This window comes from Dendrobates tinctorius, unplaced genomic scaffold, assembly GCF_039654945.1.
Source record: "Dendrobates tinctorius isolate UK_male_01 unplaced genomic scaffold, ASM3965494v1 ptg000120l, whole genome shotgun sequence".
NCBI lineage: Eukaryota > Metazoa > Chordata > Amphibia > Anura > Dendrobatidae > Dendrobates > Dendrobates tinctorius.
Window position 1 is genome coordinate 35,821,159 of NW_027361788.1, and position 25,262 is coordinate 35,846,420.

Below are 25,262 nucleotides of genomic sequence, written 5' to 3' on the forward strand. Positions count from 1 at the left end.
TTTTTAGGAAATCTCCAAATAGTAATTTATTTCAATTCATTGTCTCAGTGAGTCCTGAAATATCCTACAACAAATTAACGAGTGTGCATTTTTTTTATTGTTGTGAAACATGAATTTCTGCAGTAATGTTGAAATAAATATATTGCGTAGAAAGAGACTAACCAAGCAAGCAATGACCTAAGAGCAAGAAAAATAATCAAAATGCTTTTGTTGCCTACGCACAATGGAAGCAGCCACTTTGTGGAATCTATGAGAGTGCTGCCTGTCTAGTCTCCAGCACCCTAGAGAATTATTGAAAGTGCAGCCTATATAGTCTCCCTCAGCTTACAGAAATTTTGAGAGTGCAGTCTACCTAGTCTTCAGCACCCTAGGGAATTATTGAAAGTGCAGCCTATGTAGTTTCCATCAGCATAAAGAAATATTGAGAGTGCAGCCTAACAAGTCTGCAGTAATCTAGGAATTTATTGAGCGTGGAGCCTATCTAGTATCCAGCAAGCTAGGGAATAAATGAGAGTGCAGTCTATGTAATCTCCAACAACTTAGGCTGCACTCTCAATATTTCTCTATCTAGACTCCAGCAACCTAGGGAATAACTGAGAGTGCAGTCTATGTAGCCTCCAGCAACTTAGAGAAATATTTAGAGTGCAGCCTATCTAGACTCCAGCAAGCTAAGGAACCAGAGTACAGTCTATGTAGCTTCCAGCAACTTAGAGAAATATTTAGAGTGCAGCCTATCTAGACTCCAGCAAGCTAAGGAACCAGAGTACAGTCTATGTAGCTTCCAGCAACTTAGAGAAATATTGAGAGTGCCGCCTATCTATTCTCCAGCAAGCTAAGGAACCAGAGTGCAGTCTATGTAGTCTCCAGAAATTTAGTGAAATATTGAGAGGGCAGCCTAGCTAGTTTCCAGAAACCTAGGAATTTATTGAGGGTGGAGCCTATCTACGGTAGTTTCCGGAAACAGAGAAAATAATTGAAAGTGCAGCCTTTCTAGTCTTGAGCAATCCGAATGACTCACAGATAAATCAGCCTATTTTCTGGAAGCCGTAACTATCATAAAGAGCCCAACCTACGTATTCTCCAGTCTATTCACCATCAACCAGACAATCCATGGAGAAACATTCTATTTATCATCATGAAAGGGAAACATTGAAAGTGCAGCCTATCCTCCAGCAATCAAAGAAATCATAGAGATAACCCCTATCTATTCTTCAGCAACCAGAGGGCCAATTTTGGCACCAGTGTATTTATTTTCCAGCAACTAAAGGAAATATTGAAATTGCAGCCTATCAATTCTCCAGCACCCAAAGAAATCCTAGGGATAGCAGCCTATCTATTCTCTAGCAATAAAAGTTCCATTGAGAGAATAGCCTATCTAGACTCCTACAGCCAGGTCTATCACTATTCTCCAGCAGTTAGCCTATAAGTTTCCTGAGAACCATAGGAAGAAGACAAATGCAGAACTCCCTAGGATGCGGTGACGTCAGTGAGCCAATTGGGCCACATTGAGGCTGCATTTTTATGCAGAATACCTAAGTCCAAAAAATATCCACCTCCAACGTGCCGAGGCAACAGATAGAATTTATATGTCACAGAGCTTTTCATAAATCTTCCACAAATGATTTTTCTGCAAAGTAGAAAATGCACAATCTACGTTCCTGAGCAAACAGTGAGACTGCGAATAAGTCACACACCCTGAACACGACCTCCACTGACATGAATGAAAGATGCATGAAAGACCATATCAGTTCCATTGTCTCATATGACTGTAGCAGAATACGACCCATTGGAAGGCGTTGACCATGATACTGTGAAGTTCTTCGGCAGTCCGGTGAATTATACATGGGTCTATCATCAGCTCGTTTCATTTTCCAACATATTCAATGTTTCTGGTACGTGTCGGACTGGTAAATGTAAGTAATCAAAATGTTGATGTCCCGCTCATGGTACTTAGTCACTAGAGAATTGGGATCCATATTTTTACACTTGCATCAAGCCCTATGCCATATTTTTTAAAAAAATGTCCAGACCCCATTCAACCCGACTGGTATCCCAGAAAGACTGTCTGCTAAATATGTATTTATTTTCCTTTTTTATTTTTCAAAAAATACCCTAAAAGTTTCCATATTATTGCTAAGGATGCCACTCCTGTGACTTAGCTGCTAAAAACCAGGAAGCGTCAGTACAAAGATGCTCTGGGCTGCTCGGAAGAACGATACGTCAACGTGGGTTAGCAAATTACAATTATGACCAGTTTCAATGTGATGGACCTTGGTCTTCTTATGACAACTGAATTGGGGCATCATCCATGAGCTATATAACTCACGGAGAAATACAGATGGGGTATACCATACTTTACTGCAAAAGACCTAAGATCAGAATCCATTCCAACCTGTGTTGTGGAATTTTCATACTATTGAGTATCTTTGAGGAATAAAAGGACTCCAGAAAAGTTGCACAGAGACAAAAAACAAGATTTTTTTCAAGCAAAAACAGTATTTTCTTTTCCAGAATAATCCCCAAAAGCTGTTTTGAAAAGTTTGGAAGAGTTTTTTTTTAACCTAAGTGTTCTTTGCAGCCTTTTGATTGGATAGTGCCTAGTTTGGAAAGGTTTCCTTCATAATTTGTGTCAAGGAAGTGATGTGCATTCTTTTTTTTCCACTAGACAATTTTGAAAACCTATTCAGTAAAAAGACAAAAGCTAAAAAAAAGCTCCCATATGAACAGTGTAGTGGATTTCCCATACAAATGAATTGGAAGAATGTTCCAAGAGTTTTTGAAGCAGTTTTTGAGGAGAATTTAGGAGAGCATTCACAAACACACAAACAAAAAAACAAACAAACAAAAGTTGCCTCTCCATCCTTTCAACTTTTTTTTATGAATGATTATTATACCACCGCATAGAAAAAAAACCCTCCAAGTTTTAAAGGGTTAGGGCTTTCACTTCCTGGACAGTGACTGACCATCTCATCATATGATCATGCAAGGACAGATCCAAAAAAGAAGCTTGAATCCTGGAATACATGGATCTTCATGTTGTCCTCAGCTAACTATGTGAGACCATAAAGAATGGGCAGCTCAGATTTAATACTACTCATTTAAAAACTTTTTGAAAGTAAATTTCAAAAAGTGTGGTCTGAATGTAGACAACCTCTGTATATTCAGAAGTTCACGCTAGGGTTTTTTGGTTGGTTTGTATTACCCTCCAATTAAAAATCTTGCTAAAAGAACAACATCCATCTGAGGGCCACTGCTTTTTTGGCACAAAAATACAAAACTAATGTGCATTTTTTTTACGAAAATCAGATGATATCTCACAAACACAATGATTACAGTTGGTGCTAATCGATTTCTAGGATCCGGTTCACCGGCCCCGTCAGTAATCTGTGTACGATGGAAGGGAGCGCTGTCAAATTGCCTCCTACCTCACGGCATCCGCGGCTCTTCTTTTGATTAGCCTCCTGGCGTGACATCAACATTGCGGCGGGACCTACATGTGACATAACGCCGGGTCGACTTAATCAAAAGAAGAGCCAAGGATGGCGTCCGGTAATAGGCAGTTCGAAGGACACCCAGCCACAGACTACTAACATGGTCAACGACCAGGGTCCTGCAAATCGATTCACAAAAACTCTAAAGCTACGTTAAGGCTACGTTCCCATGATGAGGTTTTGGTGAATTTCTGATATTGCAGATTTTCTGCACCTATTAAGTAAATTAGGTTACTTGCGGTTTTTCAGTGCGGGGTTTTTTTTTACATATATTATTAAGAAAGCATGTGTGTTTTTTCCGCACCTAAAACTCAGGGTACCCATAAGAGAAATTGACGTGTTGTGGGTTTGAAAAGTGCACCACAGGTCAGTTTTGAGTTAAAAAAGCACAGAGGTCATGAGATTTCTATGAATCCCATTCACTTTGTTGGAACTGTGAGATGCTGCTTTTTGATGCAGCTTAAATACGCAGTGTCAAAAACGCACCAAAAGTTCATCGTGGGCACACCGCCTAATAATGATCCTATAAAATGTGGTTAATCCCTACCAAAAATGGGCATTTTCCTCAAACTAATGGAAGAATTTTCATTTATCACTTGGAGAGGTGCCTAAATCAAGCTAGTCTGATTGCTGGAGTATAACTGAAAAATCTGAAAAATTACACCAAGAAAGTCAGAGCAGTGGAGGCTTCCAGCTAGCCATGAAACTGCACTTGCAAGGGGCATAATTGTACTTTAGTGAAGGTCCTTCTGGGTAGATGGAAAGTTGCACCTAGGCCGCTCTTAGCCTGCATCAATTTCCCCCTGACGCGCGTCAGCCGGTCTGGACCTTGTGTACTAGGGCTGTCTTGTATTATGGATGAAGCAGGTAATTCTGCTCTATAGCGTGTCCTGAAGTGTAACTAGAGATTACCGTGCAGGAAGCGATGACTGACCTACAATGACACTGATTCCGAATAGGAGGGTAATTTATTAAATCTGCCATCGTTGGGTGACAACTTATATGCTTCATATTACAGCCCCATTTCAATTAGTCTACAATCTTTGTCACGTTTGATGGCTGCAACACTAAAATAAAAGGCCTCAAACTGTTTAACAGTTAAACTGTCCTTGTTGCGACCAATCACAGCGCAGCTTTCATTTCTCCAGTGCAGTTTAAAGCGTAAAAGTTGAGCTCTGATTGGATGCTATAGGCAACAGGGACCGGTTAGACAGTGTTGATAAATTTAGTACACTGTGTAAATGTCATGGTTTATTCAGAATGCTGGGCAGGCGGTGTAGGGGTTAATTGGTAGAGCCTCCTTCTGGGTCTGGGGAGGGTTTTTATAGCTTCAGGTGAGGACCCTCCCCTGTCGTTTATACTCCTAGTTTGAGTGTGCCCGACCCTGCTCCGTTTGTGCTCTCGCCTGTCCTGGTACGATTGTTTGGTGTATGAACTGGTTTGGCCTCGGTTTACGTCTCTTGGATTCTGATTTTATACTTGTGTGTCCATCTCGTGTATGACCCCTGGCTTTGTCCTGACCTCCCTGTGATCGCCCCTCTGGTACTTCTGTCTCCATCCCGTGTGTGACCCTCTGCTACGCCTGACTATTCTCTGACTCACGATTCTGTACCTCGTTTGCCCGGACTGTGTATGACCTCCGTTTTGCCCGACTCTGAGCCTTCTACCATCTTTGAAAGCAGGATGCTAAGACCCGCCCCCTTGCTGTCACATGACCGTAGGTCCTGTGCCTGCTTGCTAAAGCTTCAGCGTTCAGGTCCTGTGCATCTGTACTTTCCGGCTATTCCTGTCTCCGGGGCCCCTACAGTACGGGTGAGTCCCTGCTCAGCGGAGCCTGCATGACGGCGCTGACAGGAGCCTGATAGTAAACCTGTCTGATGCCTACAGCAACCAATCAGAGCGCAGCCTTTATTTCATATTCTCCGCTTTAAAAAAAAAATAAGAAAGCTGTGCTCTGACTGGTTGCTATGGGCTGAAACTGCCCTTTTTATTCGTGAACTGAGGCAACCTCAATAGAGGCCACTCATCTCTCCGCGCTTTGGAGCCCCCTCTGCAACATCAATATGGGCTAACAGAGCAAGTTTTCTTGGCAAGACATCCCCTTTAAATTCCATTTTCAGCAGTGGAGATAGTGATTTTTGGTGGCAGGGACTCTTTTTTTATCATTTATGTTATTAAATTGGCAGATAGCAATAGTGAATATTAACCATGAAGATGGGCGTCATTATTAGTGCAGGTATTAATATCTATCCACCGATAACTGGTTATACAGCATTTGGGACCACCCTTGCTAACAAACAGCACAGACAGTATTGCATCTTGTTATTGCACAAGCTGTTCTACAGCAGCTGAGGCCACTTTTTTTTTTGCCACGAACTTGAAAAATTTCAAGACTGCTATTTTAACTTAGTGTATACCACAGACTCACAATCACAGACTCGCACCATACACAGTTCATAAAAAAATAAGCCCGCTATCCCTCGAGGATTCTGACGCCACCAATATCCTTATTACGGCAAGGATTTTTTAATTAGGTATATACAGAAAGTTCCTTCCTAGAAATTCGGCATTCGATAAGTCACCGTATTAAAGGATTTATTTGCTGTATATGTCGATTTTGGCAGATATATAGCCAAGCACAGATTATAAAAACATCCTGATGTAGAAATATCCTGTAAGTTGAGTTACGCGTAAGGGCTTCAGAAAATGTTTGCACCCTCTTTAGTTGCAAATATCCTATACCACTGATGTATTATTTCCAACCTAGCAAAAGGTAGAGTCTTACACCTTACAAAAATGTTCTCCTTTTCCCCTGCCCATTGCATACAGTAAATAACCAATTACCATTTCCACAAATGCGCAAAAACCATCCGTGAAAAAATGTATTTAACATCAATTCCCTTTTCCACATGTACAAAAAAGTACGACACACGGCATGTCAACAATTCTAGAGAACAAAAGGTGTTTCATTGAGAAAAAAATACTAATTAACTGCGGCCTGAACCGTTACTTGTACTGCCATTTTTGAATTTTTTTTGTTTGCCTAGACGCATTTTATATATTTTTTTTTCTGGTCTGATGCATATAAATACATTCATGGTTAAAAAACACTTAGTTGATAATTCTCAATTGGTCACGAGATAGAAGCACGAACTGGGACGATGTTGCACTGTGCGCTGTTTTGGGGGATTTTTTGCACAATATTAACCACTAGAGGGAGACAAAGTTTTCCCCAAAATTTTTAAAGGTCCGATTTCAGGATAAAAAAATAGAATAAAAAATAGACGCCAGTGATGATGACGTAAAGAAAAGTGGAACTGAGCAAAGCCAGACATGCCATGGGCAGAAAAGGTGGCAGTGTCTCACCAGAAAATGGCCCAGACATGCCGAGGATAGAAGAAGTGGTGGTCTCACTCTAGGTAATGGCGCTGACATGCTGAGGACAAAAAAGCCAAAGTGTTACACCAAATAATGACCCAGACATGCTGAGAACAGAAGAGGCGGCGGTGTAACACTTGGAAATGGCGCGCTGCCCTCATACATCCGTGCTGATACTGCGGCTTCGAGAAAATGCCTCCCTCATGGCGGACAGACGGTTGGGATTGAGCACCTGCAAATTACTCAGATTAACCGGCAGTTCGATTTCTTCCTGGCTGATCGTCTTGTAGGTGATGCGGTCGCCTCCATTTCGGATCTCGTCCGGTGGGTGCAGGAGGAAAGCCGGCGGCTCATTGTGTGAGCAGCCCTGGCACACGCTCCTGCAGTGCTGATGCTTCTTGTAGGGGGAAGCATAGATGGACGGGCCATTGGCTAATACTACATTTCGGTTGCAATGTACCGGTGGGAAACGAGAATGGACAGCAAAATCTGGTTCTTCCTCATCCTCTTCCGAGTCCTCCTTCTTGCAACAGTAATACTGAGAAAATCAAGCACAAAATAATGAATAACTTTACTAAACATGAGAAAGATTCTCATTTATTAAAGCGTCGTCTCATTTAGGACAACTTCTTGCACAATGCGTCAACCTGGATAGCCGTGTCTCTAACATCACAAGACATGGATGTAAAATACTAACAACCTACAAGGACACCATGAAATAAATATAATTTACACAAAAGCTTAGTCACTTTACAGATATATAATGTTACTTATCGTGTACTGATCCTGAGTTACATCCTGTATTATACCCCAGAGCTGCACTCACTATTCTGCTGGTGCAGTCACTGTGTACATACATTACTGATCCTGAGTTACATCCTGTATTATATCCCAGAGCTGCACTCACTATTCTGCTGGTGCAGTCACTGTGTACATATATTACATTACTGATCCTGAGTTACATCCTGTATTATACTCCAGAGCTGCACTCACTATTCTGCTGGTGCAGTCACTGTGTACATACATTACTGATCCTGTACTGATCCTGAGTTACCTCCTGTATTATACCCCAGAGCTGCACTCACTATTCTGCTGGTGCAGTCACTGTGTACATACATTACATTACTGATCCTGAGTTATATCCTGTATTATACCCCAGAGCTGCACTCACTATTCTGCTGGTGCAGTCACTGTGTACATACATTACATTACTGATCCTGTACTGATCCTGAGTTGCATCATGTATTATACCCCAGAGCTGCACTCACTATTCTGCTGGTGCAATCACTGTATACATACATTACATTACTGATCCTGTACTGATCCTGAGTTACATCATGTATTATACTCCAGAGCTGCACTCACTATTCTGCTGGTGCAGTCACTGTGTACATACATTACTGATCCTGTACTGATCCTGAGTTACCTCCTGTATTATACCCCAGAGCTGCACTCACTATTCTGCTGGTGCAGTCACTGTGTACATACATTACATTACTGATCCTGAGTTACATCCTGTATTATACTCCAGAGCTGCACTCACTATTCTGCTGGTGCAGTCACTGTGTACATACATTACACTACTGATCCTGTACTGATCCTGAGTTGCATCATGTATTATACCCCAGAGCTGCACTCACTATTCTGCTGATGCAGTCACTGTGAACATACATTACATTACTGATCCTGTACTGATCCTGAGTTACATCCTGTATTATACCCCAGAGCTGCACTCACTATTCTGCTGGTGCAGTCACTGTGTACATACATTACATTACTGATCCTGTACTGTTCCTGACTTACATTCTGTATTATACTCCAGAGCTGCCCTCACTATTCTGCTGGTGCAGTCACTATGTACATACATTACATTACTGATCCTGTACTGATCCTGAGTTGCATCATGTATTATACCCCAGAGCTGCACTCACTATTCTGCTGATGCAGTCACTGTGAACATACATTACATTACTTATCCTATACTGTTCCTGACTTACATCCTGTATTACACTCCAGAGCTGCACTCGCTATTCTACTGGTGCAGTCACTGTGTACATATATTACTGATCCTGAGTTACATCCTGTATTATACTCCAGAGCTGCACTCACTATTCTGCTGGTGCAGTCACTGTGTACATACATTACATTACTTATCCTATACTGTTCCCGACTTACATCCTGTATTACACTTCAGAGCTGCACTCGCTATTCTACTGGTGCAGTCACTGTGTACATATATTACTGATCCTGAGTTACATCCTGTATTATACTCCAGAGCTGCACTCACTAATCTGCTGGTGCAGTCACTGTGTACATACATTACATTACTGATCCTGTACTGTTCCTGACTTACATCCTGTATTATACTCCAGAGCTGCACTCACTATTCTGCTGGTGCAGTCACTGTGTACATACATTACATTACTTAAACTGTACTGATCCCAAGTTACATCCAATATCATCTTACCTGTAGCCGGCAGTAACAGAGAACGGCAATAATACAGAGAAGGATAACAGTCGCTAATATTCCACCGGTGATGACCACAGTCCCGGCTGTCATTCGACCGTCTCTCCATTAACCACCTAAGGGATAGATAAGCATTGTGAGTAGATCAAATGACACAAGAACCCACAGTGTCCTGACATAGCACTGATATCATGGTGACATGATATTCTTAACCAGATTTTTGTAATATAGAAAGAGACATAGAAAAAAATGTAAACATGTTGAAAACAGAAACTTGAGGGATTTTTTATATAATAAGTTCTCTATAAAAACAGACAATGATACTCAAAAAAAAGATACTAAAATGAATGATATTGTGAAGAATATTGGAGAATATTGGATATAATTTTGTGTCAATCATTTGTATCCTATTTGGCAGGGGATTCTAAAACCCACTTTCCATTTGCAGCTGTACCAGGACACGTAGCTCTGGAGGGGGTCAAGTCTCAAAAGGTTGTGAGTGACAGATCTCACACCCTGAGACAGCTAAGCTCAGAACAAAAGGCTCGCTTGCAAAATAGATACCATGCTGTCTAACTGCTTTGTTGTGTCAGCTATGTTTTCTTAAGAAAAATAAGGACTTATTGTAATCCTGATCACACACCAGTTACCTTTTCGAGAGCTCTAGAATGGACCAAATGCCTTCCAGAGTTTTGATCCGTTCTAGCACCACAGGGTGGGAAAATACGTAGAATGGCTAGTAGGAGCCAGGTAGCACAGCTGTGTTTGGTCTCAACGTGTAGCAGGGGTCCGGCTGGATCCGATTGGGCCCAACCACCTCCCTAAGACCGTCCATTAAGGAGTTATGACCCATCTTAGGTTTTGGAGTTTAGCTGCTGGAGGGAAGGGGAGGGGACTTAGGTTGAGCCCAGAGGGCAGGAAGGGAGTGACCCAAAGGGGATAAAGGCTATTCTAAGGCCATGTGGGCTCTCTCTGTTATGCTCGCGGTTCACTTTGAAGGTGGGGAAAACGTCGAGTAACGTGCTGTGAAGGACCTAAGAACCAACTGGCAGCCCATGCCCCTTGCGTCCCAGCACACACACGGTCGAACATCAACACTGTTTGACATGATCCATCTGCTTACATTTTTTGTACTACAACTATTTGTATTTGCATATCTGACTATTGTAAATGTATAACCATTGTGTATATAGTGTATTGTCTAATGTGCCCTTAAGGCGATTAAATATATAATTTAACCTTGGGCTGCTCTTTTATCTCAAGCCACGAATCCACATGTCAGTTTCTTGTTTTAGGTTTCCATGTTACCAGGGATGGACTCTGGCCCAATATAATCCCATTAATGAACCAGACTTGTATCAAGGAGCTGGTGGCAATCCTACAGGTTTGGCAGGGTTCAGTTTCACTAGTGCAAGTGAAAGGGGCCTCCTAGCCTGTCAAGAGTTGTGGGAGAGTGTGGTGCCACATCAGTGAGTGCGTGGGCCACATCCTCTCTTCCCTCCATATCCCTCCCTAGACCCGTGTGAACAGAGGGCATCTGTGTAAAACTGTAGCAAGCTGACCTTACGTGTCCACAGTAGTTGCGAAGCATCACGTTGGTAAAAGTGGGGAGACCGCATTACGTGATCATTCTGACTTACTAGTGACATCAGGCGGGGTGTTGGGGTGCGAATTCATCATTATACTCAAAAAAAAGTTAAGTAAAATAAATGATTTCTCACATATTCAAAGACAATTCAGAAGTTTCTATTATGCCGAGCCGTATTACAAGCTAGAAATGACCTTTGTATGATTATGCATTTGTGTTCCATCTGACTTATAGATTAAGGAGATTAATAACCATTCTTTAATCAGTTTTATGCAAATGTAAGAATTTGTGACCAAGGATCAATCAAGAATATGATCCCACTGATTAATGGTCTCCAGTAGATGTGAAGTCATTCCTGTAGAACGTCTCACCCTGCCAGGAAAGACACCTGGGACAAACATGCTCATTCCACAAGGGAAGAGAAACAAGTGGAATGTCACAGGTATACCGTGACAGAGAGGGGCCAGAAGACAGCAGTGTAAGATTTCACGTACTTCTAAACTGGTTAGAAGCACCTCACCTTCATATTAAATAATAAGGGTTTTTCCTTGCTAGCAGTTCAAGTGTTAATATGTTCAGTTGAGAGCTTCTAAAGCTTCCCTGCTTTGATGGTCTTAGCTGTTCAGTTTTATCCACTTCCCTCTGCTATATATTGCCTCTAGCATTCAGGGATTGACAATGTTAGTTCATACTGCCTGGTTCTGGAGTTGGAGGAATTGGTTGTTTGAGGAGGCATGACTGTTGCTTGTAGATTTGTCTCTGTGCACATCCGTAACCTCTCCTATTTTGATTCTCCTTCCTTTACGTCCCGGTGTTCCACTCTGTTGTTCGTGAATGTATAGTTGGATGATTGGTATTTTCATTTATCCCTGTCCGTCTTCCCTTGTTTGGGTAGAGTAAACAGATCAGGACTGATATAGCAGCACAGCAAGGCAAGTGGCCCCGGCATATTCACCATCAGAAGTAATATGTAGAGCAGGGATAGACTAGGTCCCCCCTAGCTTGAGGGATAGGGAAGGAGCCCCTATCCTGCTAAGGAGCCATGACAAGAAGGACCTCCTAACATATTTATGGAAGCTGTCATTCCAGAGGAAAAAGACCCCACACGCAAAAAACTCCAATGTCATAGATGTAGATCAAGGATTACAGACTTCAAGAGGGTCTACAAACAATCCAATAAATTGGATTTCTGATTCTTGAATTCCCTCTTTCTGTCCATCCTTCCATCTATCGCTAACAAGTCATTATGCCTTGGATAGAGTGGAAAAAATGCATTGGATCAATTTTAATTGTAGGAATGACCCAAGATGATTGTGACTGTGACAGAGTCAGCTTACGCTGAGTCGTTTTCTTTAGAGTGGACACTCTGGGTCGTGGCACCCACCCACCTAGGGCGAGCTAACCCTGTGAGGAACCACCCCCTATACAGGGAGTGTCAGGGGCAAGACCAAGGGGGTGAGCCACCACAACTGCTGGAACCAGACGGCCGGCTCAGGTAGACACTAAGTACAAGTGTCTGACGACAAAGGACGTGCAGGAAACAAGACAAGACGTGAATTCAAGGTATCTTCATTAAGGCAAACTCAGGGTTACATCAGGTGCAAGATGTGATAACAGGGAAAACACAACAAGGTGCGTGCAAGGGCACGCCAAGGTCCATGGCATGGCACGTGCCAGGTGGCACGCCTAGGTACAAGCAAGGCTCGAAGGCATCGGACTCCGGACAGCTGGCAACGATCGACAGGATCAGGGCATCAGGCTGCGGACATCAGCTCCGGACATCAGGCCGCAGTCGTCAGGCTTACGATCTCTGGCAGCGATATGCAGGTTCCGGGCATCCGGCAGGCAAACCAGGGTTCAGGCAAGGAGGCCCGACAGATCTCCAGACATGGTGTGTGTTAGGGAACACGTCAAGGTCCAAGGCAAGGTTCCAGGCAGGGTGCAAGCTAAGGTGCATGTGTAGGGGACATGCCAGGTTCAAAGTTTAAAGTACAAAACACAGTGCGTGTGTAGGGGACACGCCAGGGTTAAAAGTACAAGACATGGTGCGTGTGTAGGGACATGCCAGGGATCAAGATGCAAGGCAAGGTCCGGCGCGTGCCGAGCGACACGCCTGGGTCAGGGTACAAGGCATAGTTCTGCGCGTGCAGAGGGGCACGCCAGGGTCAGGTTCAAGTCAGGGGCCTGTGCGTGCTAGGAGACACGCCAGGGTTCAGGCTAAGGCAAGGGCCTGTGTGTGCAAGAGGGCACAACAGAGTACAGGCTAGGGCCTGTGCATGCAAGAGGGCACGACAGGGTATAGGCTAGGGGCTGTGCGTGCTAGAGGACACGACAGGGTACATGGCAAGACCTGCGCGTACTTTTACAGAAGCACGGGGAGGTATGCCAAGGAGCAGGCTATGGCCTGCGCATGCTAAGAGGGCACGCAATGCACAGTGCAGAGACAGCGTGGGTGCAAGGAAGCACAGAGAGCACGGCTGAGGCACTGGCTAGCTGGTCAGACTGTGGCACAGACAGACGGGCAAGACTGAGGTGAACCCAGCTGAGGCATAACAGGGCGACACAGCTGTCACTGGCCGATGAACACGGCTGAGGCACAAGCAGGCGGGCACGGCTGAGGCACAAACAGGAGGCTAGGGAAGGCCAGGCGCATGCAATGGGCACACCAATAAACAAGGCAAGGCAAGAAACAAGGCAAGGCAAGTCTAGGCAAAGTACAGAATAAGGAGCGGAACATAGACAGAAGCACAGCGGGGTCAGAGAGAGTAAAGGGCTAGCAGTGGAGCATAGGCCAAAGCCCAGAGCCAAGTCAAGGGAGAACCATGAGACTAGCCAGGAAATGTGCTAGAGAGCACCATAGGACAGAGTCTAGCAGCAGAGCGTACGCTAGAGCCCAGAGCCGGGTACAGAGACATAGAGCTAGCAGCGGAGTGTAGGCCGAAGCCCAGAGCCGGGTCAAGGCAGAGCCTTGAGACTAGACACGAAACATAGGACGAACAACAAGGCAAGGAAGAGCTTAGGCGAGACAAAGCGAAACAGGCTAAGGCAGAGAACAGAGGAAGTACTACAAGTCCAAGAATAGCTAAGGCGAGACATAGCAAAACAGGCTAAGGCAGAGAACAGAGGAAGTACTACAAGTCTAAGAACAACAAGGACAAACACGGCACGAGAAACAACACAAGACATGGCACGGGACAAAAGGCAGAATACAAGCACAGAGCATGTGCAGAGAAGCACTACAGGGCAACGTGCAGGGGCACAGAATACAGGGAGCGACCGAGCAGACCAAGCAGCCATGCTGGGAAGCAACACGATACTCAGGCCCCGACCATAGGAAGGGGCGGTCTGATATAGGGCATTAGCACCTGCACTTCCGGGTCAGGACCAGGAGAGGACTTCCGTTTCAGATCCTCCAGGATCATAGAGAGGATCACATGGTCGAGTCCTCCAAGACCATAGAGAGGACCACATGATAGAGTCCTCCAGGACCATAGAGAGGAACATAGGAAAGGTCACATGGTCAGGGTCTCCAGGACCATAGGGAGGATCGCTGCAGGCAGAGTAGAGACGGATGGTCACATAGCAACGTCGTGTAGCCATGAGGTAAAGCACACATGCGCACTAGCAATGGCAGGCAGCCATGAGATGAGGCGCGCGTGCATACTGCTCCAGGCATCTTGCAGCACAACAGCCACAAGGTGCGTGTGCACACAATTCCAGGGATCCTGCAACATAAGACATAACGAGCATAATAGTTCGGTGCGCGTGCACACTACTCCAGGTGTCATGTGGCATACCAGACATGGCGGGCATGACAGTTCGCTGCGCGTGCACACTGCTCCAGGGGTCATGCGGCGTAACAGACATAGCGGACATGACAGTGACCTTGAAAGTGAAATGATATTCCTATACAAATTGGTAGACCGCGATGACATGACATCTCTTGGCTTTCTCAACTGGAATATCATAAGTTAGAGACTCCATTTCATCAAGATATCACTAGATACATTTCATATATGAAGGCAAAGAAAAGCGTTACTTTCATCAGTCTTGATGACTAAAATGAAAAGACAACTACCGAGCAGCTTAGCCACTCTCATAATTAAAAGGTCACACTCATAGAGTCCTCCAAGGTAGTATCCAATTACCTTGGTCTTCTGGACCAAGACTACAGGAATTACACCATATTTTTCGGATTATAAGACGCACTTTTTCCCCCAAAATTTTGGGGGGAAAATGGGGCTGCGTCTTATAATGCAGATATACCTTACCGGCCGTGGTGCAGCAGGGTCCCAGGGTCGCTGCTGGGATGAGGGGGTGTTCGGATGTGCAGTGCGCCGCTGTGGGTGTCTCCGATGCTGCGGCGGGTGTTTTCGGTGCTGCAGCATCTCTCGAGATCTTGACGCCAAGATCTCCATCTGCGCCCCCCGGCAACTATTTTCCCAGAGTCCACTGCATAGGAAACCATGGAACTGCAGGGGCTCTGGCCTTCCACAAAAAAACGGCAGTGTTCCCGCAGCACCGGACACACCCGCCGCAGCATTGGACAACACCGCACATCCGAATACCCCCTCATCCAAAATGCAGCCTGCAGCAACGCAACACTCTTGCCTCCTCCAGCAGCGACCCTTGGATCCCGCTTCACCGCAGCCACCACCCCGGGTAAGCAATAAGACACATGGATTAAAAGAAGCACCACCATTTTATTAAAAAGGTTTTTTCCTATTATTCTCCTCAAAATTTGGGGTGCGTCTTATAATCTGGAGCGTCTTATAATCCGCAAAATACAGTAACTGGCTATGTTCACAAGTTTCGCTTTTGCTGCATTTTTTTCTGCAGACAAAACCTAATCTCTTGGCAGCAAAAAAGATGCTTACAAAAAGCAGGTTTTGCTGTTTTTTTTTTTGCCATGTTTTCAGGATCCCAAAGTTCAGGTTTGCTTCCACCACAGAAGCATGAACACAGGTCAACAATGCAAGACATATGTGAAACCATAACCATTTTTGGAAAAAGGGCAATTTGATCAAATTATTTAGTGGAAAAAGATGTCTGAAAACATAGTGACTGTTCTAAACAAAAAAGTTAACATGAATTTATGAAGAAAAAAAAACACAATTACAAATGTAACAGTGGGGGGAGGTGAATTGGTCAGGAATAGTTTACCTAAGACATTGGTAGAGCATTGTTTGTAACCAACCTGTATCTGTAACAACCAAACAGGGCTGTCATATAAAAAGACGTTCAATCTTAGATAATCAAAATGTAATTTTTATTAATGAGTATATGTAAAACCAAGAAGAAGTGAAAATATTTTGTCCGCCACAGGCACTGTTCAACCTTGGTTGGCCAATGCTTACTTCTTACACATCACTAATTTAATTAAACTCTCAACTGCCATGCTAATGTGAGGAGACCATGACATTATAGTTTAAACTTGGGAAAATCACAAAAATAAATGGGTTTCACATCCTGCTGTACAAGCTTTTTTCACCAATCATGCAGCAAAACCTGATACCTGCGCTTTTATACTGCGTTTTTGCACTCACTCTATGGGTGAAAAAAACACTAAAAGAAGTGACATGCTGCAGTTTTAAAAAAATGCAGCAGTTTTACAAATCAGTCAGGAAAATAAACAACAATGTGTATGCAGGAGTTATCTGAAATCTCATAGACTTTGCTAGTACTGTAAAATGCAGCTTAAAATTTGAAAAAAAAGAAAAGAAAAAGAAATTGGAGCAAAACGCAATATGTGAGCATAGCCCAAAAGACATTAGCTGGCTAGTTTTTGACACCTACGGTTGTTAGGAGTTCTGTCCATCAATGTACCAGCCAAACTGGCTCACTAGACTGGCAGAGTATTCTCCAGTGGCCCTAAACTTTTCAACAAGGACCTTTGGAAGATCATTGTGCTGGAACAGCAGAAGATTACTACTTGAAGGTGAGAACAGAGCTAATCACTTGAATCTACTTCTTACGCGTTTACAAATAAGATGGTAGGTGCCACCATGGAGTAACCTCTTGTGGTGGGCCCAAGGAACCCCAGTTCGACACTGGAACAACTCATGAAATAATAGCGTGTACTGTGCTCCAACATGCATCCAAAGACTTCATAAGATAACTTCAGACTTATAGATAATTTCACTGAACTTTGTTACTTTGTTACTTACCTTCTATGACGGTTACTGATTGGGTGGATCAAGGAAATGCTGTAGATATAGTATATCTTGACTTCAGCAAAGCATTTGACAAAGTCTCTCATACAATCCTTATTGAAAAAATGACTAAGTATGGAATGGACAAGGCAACTGTTAGGTGGATTCATAACTGGCTTAGTGATCAGACCAAAGAGTGGTCGTAAATGGCTGCACATCCAGTTGGAAGAATGTCTCAAGTGGGGTACCACAGGGCTCTGTCCTGGGCCCTGTATTGTTCAATATCTTTATCAACGATTTAGATGAAGGAATTGAGGGTAAACTGATTAAATTTGCTGATGACACAAAGCTAGGAGGGATAGCTAATACTAGAGAAGAGAGAGAGAGGATTCAAAAAGATATAAATAAACTGGAGAAGTGGGCAGCAACTAACAGAATGGTTTTTAACAGGGAGAAATGCAAAGTACTACATCTGGGCAATAAAAATGAAAAGAGCATATATAGAATGGGAGGAATAGGGCTAAGTGACAGCACATGTGAAAAAGACTTGGGTATACTAATAGATCACAGACTGAATATGAGTCAACAGTGTGATGCAGCAGCAAAAAAGGCAAATGCAATTCTAGGATGTATTAACAGAAGCATACAGTCTAGATCACGTGAAGTCATTATTTCCCTCTACTCCTCTTTGGTCAGACCTCATCTGGAATATTGTGTCCAGTTTTGGGCACCACATTTTAAAAAAGACATCAACAAACTGGAGCAAGTTCAGAAAAGAGCGACCAGAATGGTGACTGGTCTGCAAACCCTGTCTTAGGCCTCTTTCACACTTCAGTTTTTTGCATCAGTTATAATCCGCCAAAAAGGCGGACAAGCGGATCCGTTCTCAACTGATGTGAACGGATGGCACAGGATCCGTTTTCAGACGGATCCTGAAAATGAAGAAATTTAAAGGAATCGCTGGCTGGGAAGAGGAGAGAGAGAGAGAGAGAGAGAGAGAGAGAGAGAGAGAGAGAGAATTTTTTTTTTTGTCCGGCACCCAGAAAGAAATTCGGGTTAAATCAGTGTTTGCAGGATCCGCCAGAGAAAAAAACGTTACAAGCTCCGTTTTGAAATTTTTGAGGATGGTGACGGACAGCAACTTTTGGCGGATCCTCACAAAAAACGGATGCAACGGACAGCAATCCGTCACAATCCGCCATTAATGCAAGTCAATGGGAAAAAAACGGATCCTCAAAAAAATTTTGAGGATCCGTTTTTTTTCAAAACCTGGCGGATTGTGACTGATTGTAAAAAACGGAAGTGTGAAAGAGGCCTTATGAGGAAAGGTTGCAGGATTTGGGAATGTTTAGTTTGCAAAAGAGAAGACTGAGAGGAGACTTAATAGCTGTCTACAGATACTTAAAGGGCTGTCACATTGTAGAAGGATCAACTTTATTCTCATTTGCACAAGGAAAGACTAGAAGCAATGGGATGAAACTGAATGGGAGGAGACACAGATTAGATATTAGAAAAAACTTTTTGACAGTTAGAGTGATCAATGAGTGGAACAGGCTGCCACGAGAAGTGGTGAGTTCTTCTTCAATGGAAGTCTTCAAACAGAGGCTGGACAGACATCTGACTGGGATGATTTAGCGAATCCTGCTTTGAGCAGGGGGTTGGACCAGATGGCCCAGGAGGTCCCTTCCAACTCTACGATTCTATGATTCTATGATTCTATACTTTAAAAATAAATGTAGCAAAAATTTGCAAACAAGTTTTTTTTAAAAAAAAATTATAAAGTATAAGAACTTGGCTAATTGAAAGGCAAATCCTTGCATAAAATATCTAATCTTAAGATTGTCTTAAGCTTAAAACAAGACATCATATCATCTGCCAGAAGAACAAGCCCCCGGGGGAGGTAACTGGATAATTCTCCTCCTGATGAATGCTTTCCTGAGCTTCTACTGGCTTCATCCATGCGTGATATATAGACCCTCCTGCGTCATGGTGGTCCAAACCTGTTTACTTCTCTCTTTAAGTCTCAGCTACTACCTGCCAGAGCTGCGTTCAGCTTGTAATATTGGCATAATGTGCGGAGGGAAAGACAAGATGAACCAAGCAGAACTTGGCAAACGTAAGGGAAGGTCCACATCTGCTATTATGGGAGTAGACAATGGTCCCTGTGTGCAGCCTGACGTCCGCAGACCATCTATAATTTCTGAACGCTATTTTTAATATCGGGTTTCTGTCTCTAAAATAAAAAATAAATGAGAGACTCCGGTTTTCAGCAGTTTTTTCAGCTTGGGGCAGTCAAGAAATGTGACTCACAGTCCACTGCAAGTAATTCTAAATAACTTCCAGATTGCAGGTAATTACAGAAAACCTCCCACGAGGGTAGAATGTCCTCTATCGTGTCCTAAGAGTCCCTCGAGTACCTCTCTCCACTATGCAACATCTCCGAACAGCTCATTTGTTCATGAAGGCTTGACTTTTTATTTATTGCTGATAATCTTGTGGGTCTAGTGGGTCTGTTACACACCTTGAAGAACCAAAAGATCTGGCTACACATCTTGAAGAAATAGTGGGTCATTACACATCTTGAAGGGCTAGTAAATTTTGTACACAACTTAAATAGATTGTGGATCTCTCATACACCTTGAAGGGATGAAGGGCCAGTCGGTTACATACCATTAAAGGATAATGGGTCTGTTACAAACATTGAAAAGCCAGTCGGTCAGTTACATACCTTGAATAGCCAATGAATCTATTACACAACTAGAAGGGACAGTGAGTCAGTTATAGTCCTTGAAGGGCCAATGGGTCTTTGGATCTGTTACAAATCTTGAAGGGCCAGTGTGTTTATTACACTCTGTGCCCGATTTGAGTGTTGGATTCTATAAAGCTGAGTGTTGGATTCTATAAAGCAGTCACAGGTGCAGCTTACGGACGAATATGGTGACACTTTCTCCTCTGCTGATCTTACTCCCATGTGGTCTTCTGCCACGGCCCTGCTGGTATGACTTGCTCTGACCATATGATCGTGCCAGTTTGCCAAGGCAACTGGTGATTGAAGATGACAGCGGACCTGGCCACCTATGTAAATAAGGAGCTGCCATGCAGTCCTTGAATTATTTCTATTGCGCTTTACTTCTGAATCTGGTTCCCATTTCCCCTTTGTTTCTGACTATACTCCTGCCAAATTCTTTGGATTGTCTACCCACTATCTGTTGTTCTAATCCTTGTTCTGAATTCTGGAATGTTCCTGGTCTATTCTTTGGTCTGTTGCATTTCTAAGCACCTCTCCGGTCACAATTCTTCACTCTTTCCAACTAAGCCACTGTGCCATCAGTGTCACTACCTCCAATTTGTGACTATCCCGGGAGCCATGTACTGAGATTCTTCATGAACCAAAGAAAATACCTCCTTGTAGGGTTTAAGGGTGGAAACAAGGGTATTAATTAAACACTTGGCAAAAAAAAAGAAGGTTAAAGCCCCTCATGTAACACGCTGGCACAACCGAGAAAAAGTCCTGGATGAATTAAACCTGGGCCACTTTGGAGCTGCAGTTGCTGAACTCGAAGTCGCGACTGTTGGAAAGTATGTCTCGGACTTTTCCCCACAGTTTATCAGCAAAGATCTTGCAGTTTGGAGAATCAACACCTACGTTATATATAAGGTAACCAAATTGGTCTCCTCAAAAGCATGGCGGTCCTGAGTGGTCACAGGTTGCAGGATCGGTTGTTAGGCAAATCATAGTTTTCATTGGAACATCCCAAAATTGTTAACTCTAAAAATGTATGCAGATCAAGAGTATGGCACAAAGTCTTATAGCTCTCATGGCATTGTTAAACCTTAAAGTCCCGTTACATTTAGCGATGCACCAGCTATCCTGACAACGATACGACCCGGTCAGGATCGCTGGTGTATCGCTAAGTGGTCGCTAGTGAGCTGCCAAACAGGCAGATCTCACCAGCGATGCAGCAGCGGTCGGTGGTCATCACTTACCTGTCACACGCAGCGAGGGTGACGTCTTCCGCCCACGTCCATGGAGTCTCTCGTCGGCGCCAGCAGGAAGCCGACGACGAGAAATGGACCATCCCGTTCTCGCGCGATCAGCGATATCCAGCGGGGAGCCGGGTCGGAGGTAAGTGTCACATGTAGTACGAGATCGCTAGCGATATCACTGTTGCATCACAAAATCAGTGACGCTTTAGCGATATCGCTAGCGATCTCGCTATGTGTGAAGGGGGCTTTAGACACTTTTACCATTTTAATCTTCGAATGATACTCAAAGCACTCAATGGGTGCGTGGTTCAAGAGGTATAAGATATACCAATCATGACCAGGCCCGGTACCTCAACAGCAATATAAATGCCCTGCTGTTCACCGGGACTCTGATCTGAAGATGCCGTACAAGTTAAATAGTTACATCATTGCCCTGAATATTGTAGATTTGGTCGTTCTCTCTTTCGAAAAGTACAATGACCCCAACCTCAGGACCAGCTATTTTAAATCATCTCCATCTTCAATCATGGCTTAAGGGAACTAAAAGTATTTTATGTATCAAGGACATAATCTGGAGATGACCTCGAGAAGGGATTTGAGCATGTTGTATGTCCAGCATGAGAAGACATGTAGTGACAACCAGGCAGCTGACTATGCAACATCTCCAAACAGCTCATCCTTCCCTGGAGCCCTGACTTTTTTATACTGCTGATAAACTCGTTTTGTCATATGCAGCAGTGAGAGGGTGACATATCCACCTACTGGGACCAGCTGGAGTGACCTAACATTGATACTACCAGTCAACCTAATGCAATGTGACAGAATTGCTGCAGGGAAGCCTGTTCCTGGTAATCTAAATGCTGTTGAAGCCTTTCTATGTTCCCCTGTGACATCATACCCCCTGTTCTGCACAACATTCTGGTTTAAAGAAGCTTCACCTCTATGCTTACTTTAAATTAAACAGAACACAAACTTAAATGATGCTAGAGAAGTAGCAAGAGAAAAGACGTCATGTAGCCACTGCCAAGCAGAAAATTCAGCAATATCGCCAAACAACTAATCCTTCCCTGGAACCATGACTTTTTATACTGCTGATGAACTTGTTTTGTGAAATGCAAAAGTGAGGGTGACATACCAGCTGGAGTAACCTAATATTGATACCACTCGTCAGCCTGATGAAAAGTAACTAGAGATGGGCGGACCCCTGGATGTTCGGGTCCAGCGGGTTTGGCTATTTAGTTACAAAAAGTTCGGGTTCGGGTACCAAAACAGTACCCAAATCCCATTCACTTGAATGGGGGGCCCGAACATCCAGTGTTTGCCACGCTGTCACGTACATGACAAGACTGCAAGCACCGGTTCTTATCGGCGGTAAAATCATCACAGCCGGTCAGACAGCCGCAATTCACATGCTGTAAAAAGATAGCATGAGCTCGCAGCTGTGATCGGAGGAATAAAGTTTATCTCTGGTCACTGGTGTCAGTTGATAGGACTACTGCTCCCATCAGCCGACCCCTGCTGCCGCTAATAACAGTGAGAGCAGGAGTGGCTGATGGGAGTATTCATCAGCTGGCACCTGCGTTGTAAATACATAAATAATAAAAAAAAAGAAAACAGTGTGGGTTCCCCTGTATGTTTGATAACCAGCCAGGCAAAACCCACAACTGGGAACTGCAACCCTTACCGGTCAGCTTCAGTAAGGCTGGTTATCAAGAATAGAGGGTTCCCCATGCCGTATTTTTTAATTATTTACGGTAAATAAATAATTTAAAAAAAAATGGAGTTGGGACCCCCATTTTTGGCAACCAGCCAAGCTAAAGCAGCAGACAGATCTAGTATTCTCAGGCTGCTAAGGGGCCATGGATATTGCCCCACCAGCCTAAAAATAGCCTGCAGCTTCCCAGAAAAGGCATATCTTCAGATGCGCCCATTCTGGCGCCTTGCCTGGCTCTTCCCACTTGCACTGTAGCGGTGGTAAGTGGGGTTCATATTTGTGGGGTTGTAGTCATCTTTGTATTGTCAGGTGACGGATTTGTAATGGAGAGGCGTCTATAAGACATCTATTCATTACTAATCCTATAGTTGTATTGTAAATAAACAACAGCCAGAATAAAGTCTTTTTTTTTTAAATGTGAGTGATGAATATTACCATCAGCCGCTCCTGCTCTTGCTGTTATTAGTGGCAGCAGGCGTCGCCTGATGGGAGTAGTAGTCTCATCAGCTGACGCCAGTGACTGCAGGTAAACTTTAGGCTGTGTGCACACGCTGCGGATTCTGCTGCGGATCCGCAGCGGATTTGGCCCTGCGGATCCACAGCAGTTTCTGCTGCGGTGTACAACAGTACCATTATTCCCTATGGGAATTAAAAACCGCTGTGCAGATGCTGCGGAATTTTCCAAGTGGATTTTGCTGCGGTTTCAAATCCGCAGAAAGAATTGCATGTCAATCCTTTTTGCGGATTCCGCAGCGGTTTACCATCTCCTCTATTGTGGAGATGATAAACCGCAGGACAAAACTGCAGGCCAATCCGCAGATAAACCGCAAGTATTTTGACCTGCGGATTTTGCAGAATCCGCAGCAGAATCCGCAGCGTGTGCACACAGCCTTATACCTCTGATCACAGTTGTGGGCTCATGCTGTCTTCTTACAGCTCGGAATCACGGCTGTCTGACCGGCGGGGATGATTTTACCACCAATCAGAAGCGGTGTTTGCTGCACTGTCATGTACATGACAGCATGACAAACACCCAGTGTTCTGGGGGCCGAACCCGAACAGTAACAGACTTCCTGGTGAACTCCGTGTTTCGGGTCTGTGCTTGAACAGTAGGTGTTCAGTACGGACGTCGATCTTTACTCTTCGGGTTCGCCCATCTCTAGGAGTGACAGCAGTGCTGTTAGAAAGCCTTCTACTCCTAACTGAAAAGCTGTAGGAGCTGTCTTTTTAGGCTCTCCCATGACATCATATCTCCTGTTCTGCACAATATCATTCTGGTGTAAAGAGGATAGATCTCTCCGCTTACTCTAAATTAACCGGGACACATGCTCCTATGGTGGAGCACCAGAGATGACATGTCATGTATCAACTACCAAGCAGATGACTCTGCAACTCCTCCGAAAATCTCACCCTTCACTGGAGCCTTGATGTCTTATACCGCTGATGAACTCATTTTTTCAGATGTAGCAGTGAGAGGGCGACATAGCTACCTGTCAACATCAGCTGGGACAAGCTAATATTGATACCACCCATCACCCTAATACAAAGTGACAGCATTGCTGTAAGGAAGCCTGTTTCCTGTGATCTATAAACTGTAGGAGCTTTTTTAGGCTTCCTTGTGACATGATAACCCCTGTTCTGCCCAATAATCATTCTGGTGGAAAGAGGCTATGTCTCTGCGCTTCCTCTAAATGACCCGGAACCCAGATGATGCTAGTAGAGTATGAGAAGTCATGTCATGTAGCAACTACATAGCAGTCAACCCTGCAACATCTCCAAACAGCTCATCCTTTCCCAGAGCCCTCACTTCTTATGCTGCTGATAAACTCATTTTACCAGATGCAGCTTTGGGAGGGCGACATATTCAACTGCTAGGATCAGTTGTGGTGACCTTATACTGATGCAACGATATCACCCATCATCCAAATGCAGAGTGACAGCGGCGCTGCGGGGAAGCTTGTTCCTAGTAATCCGAGTAAGAGGGGTTATAAGTGACAATAAAAAATGACAACACTTTCCAAAAACAGCTCCACTTCCGCCTATAGGTTGTGTCTGGCATTGCAGCTCAGCCATATTCACTTGAACATGATGAACTAAGGGGGTGTTTCTTTAAAAAAAAAAAAAAACAAAAGCCAAACCTTTTCTCTAATTTTGTACCCATTTTAAAGAGCTGGTGCATAGATGAATATGGCACATGTTTGATCAATTGTTCCTTTAAATTCTTCCTGCTGATAATACACTATGGAAATAAAAGAAAAAATATTCAAAATAAATGAATGATCTCATTTAATTTTTATTATGTCTTTCTAGTAATATCTGTCTCCGGCTCCAATGTAAATGTAATCAGCATTTAATTTGAATAATTGCCTTTTTCTGTGCAAAAAAACCCAAACAGATCACTGCTGCCCTCTGGTGTCCTAAAGTGACAATGCATGTCCACATTTGATGTGCTCAGCAGAGGTACCAACAGTCCTGCAGCTTTACT

General features: G+C 43.8%; 1 protein-coding gene across 1 annotated transcript in view; it reads right to left on the bottom strand.

Moving 5' to 3' along the window:
• The window catches only part of FAM163B (family with sequence similarity 163 member B), a 112,753-nt gene continuing 87,491 nt past the window's right edge, over nt 1-25,262 (bottom strand). Inside the window, exons 2-3 of the mRNA XM_073541153.1 lie at nt 9,337-9,452; nt 1-7,407 (exon numbers count right to left, since the gene is read on the bottom strand). Coding sequence (XP_073397254.1) covers nt 7,027-7,407; nt 9,337-9,429 — 474 coding nt within the window. The 5' untranslated portion in view covers nt 9,430-9,452 and the 3' untranslated portion in view covers nt 1-7,026. The remainder of the gene's footprint in view (nt 7,408-9,336; nt 9,453-25,262) is intronic.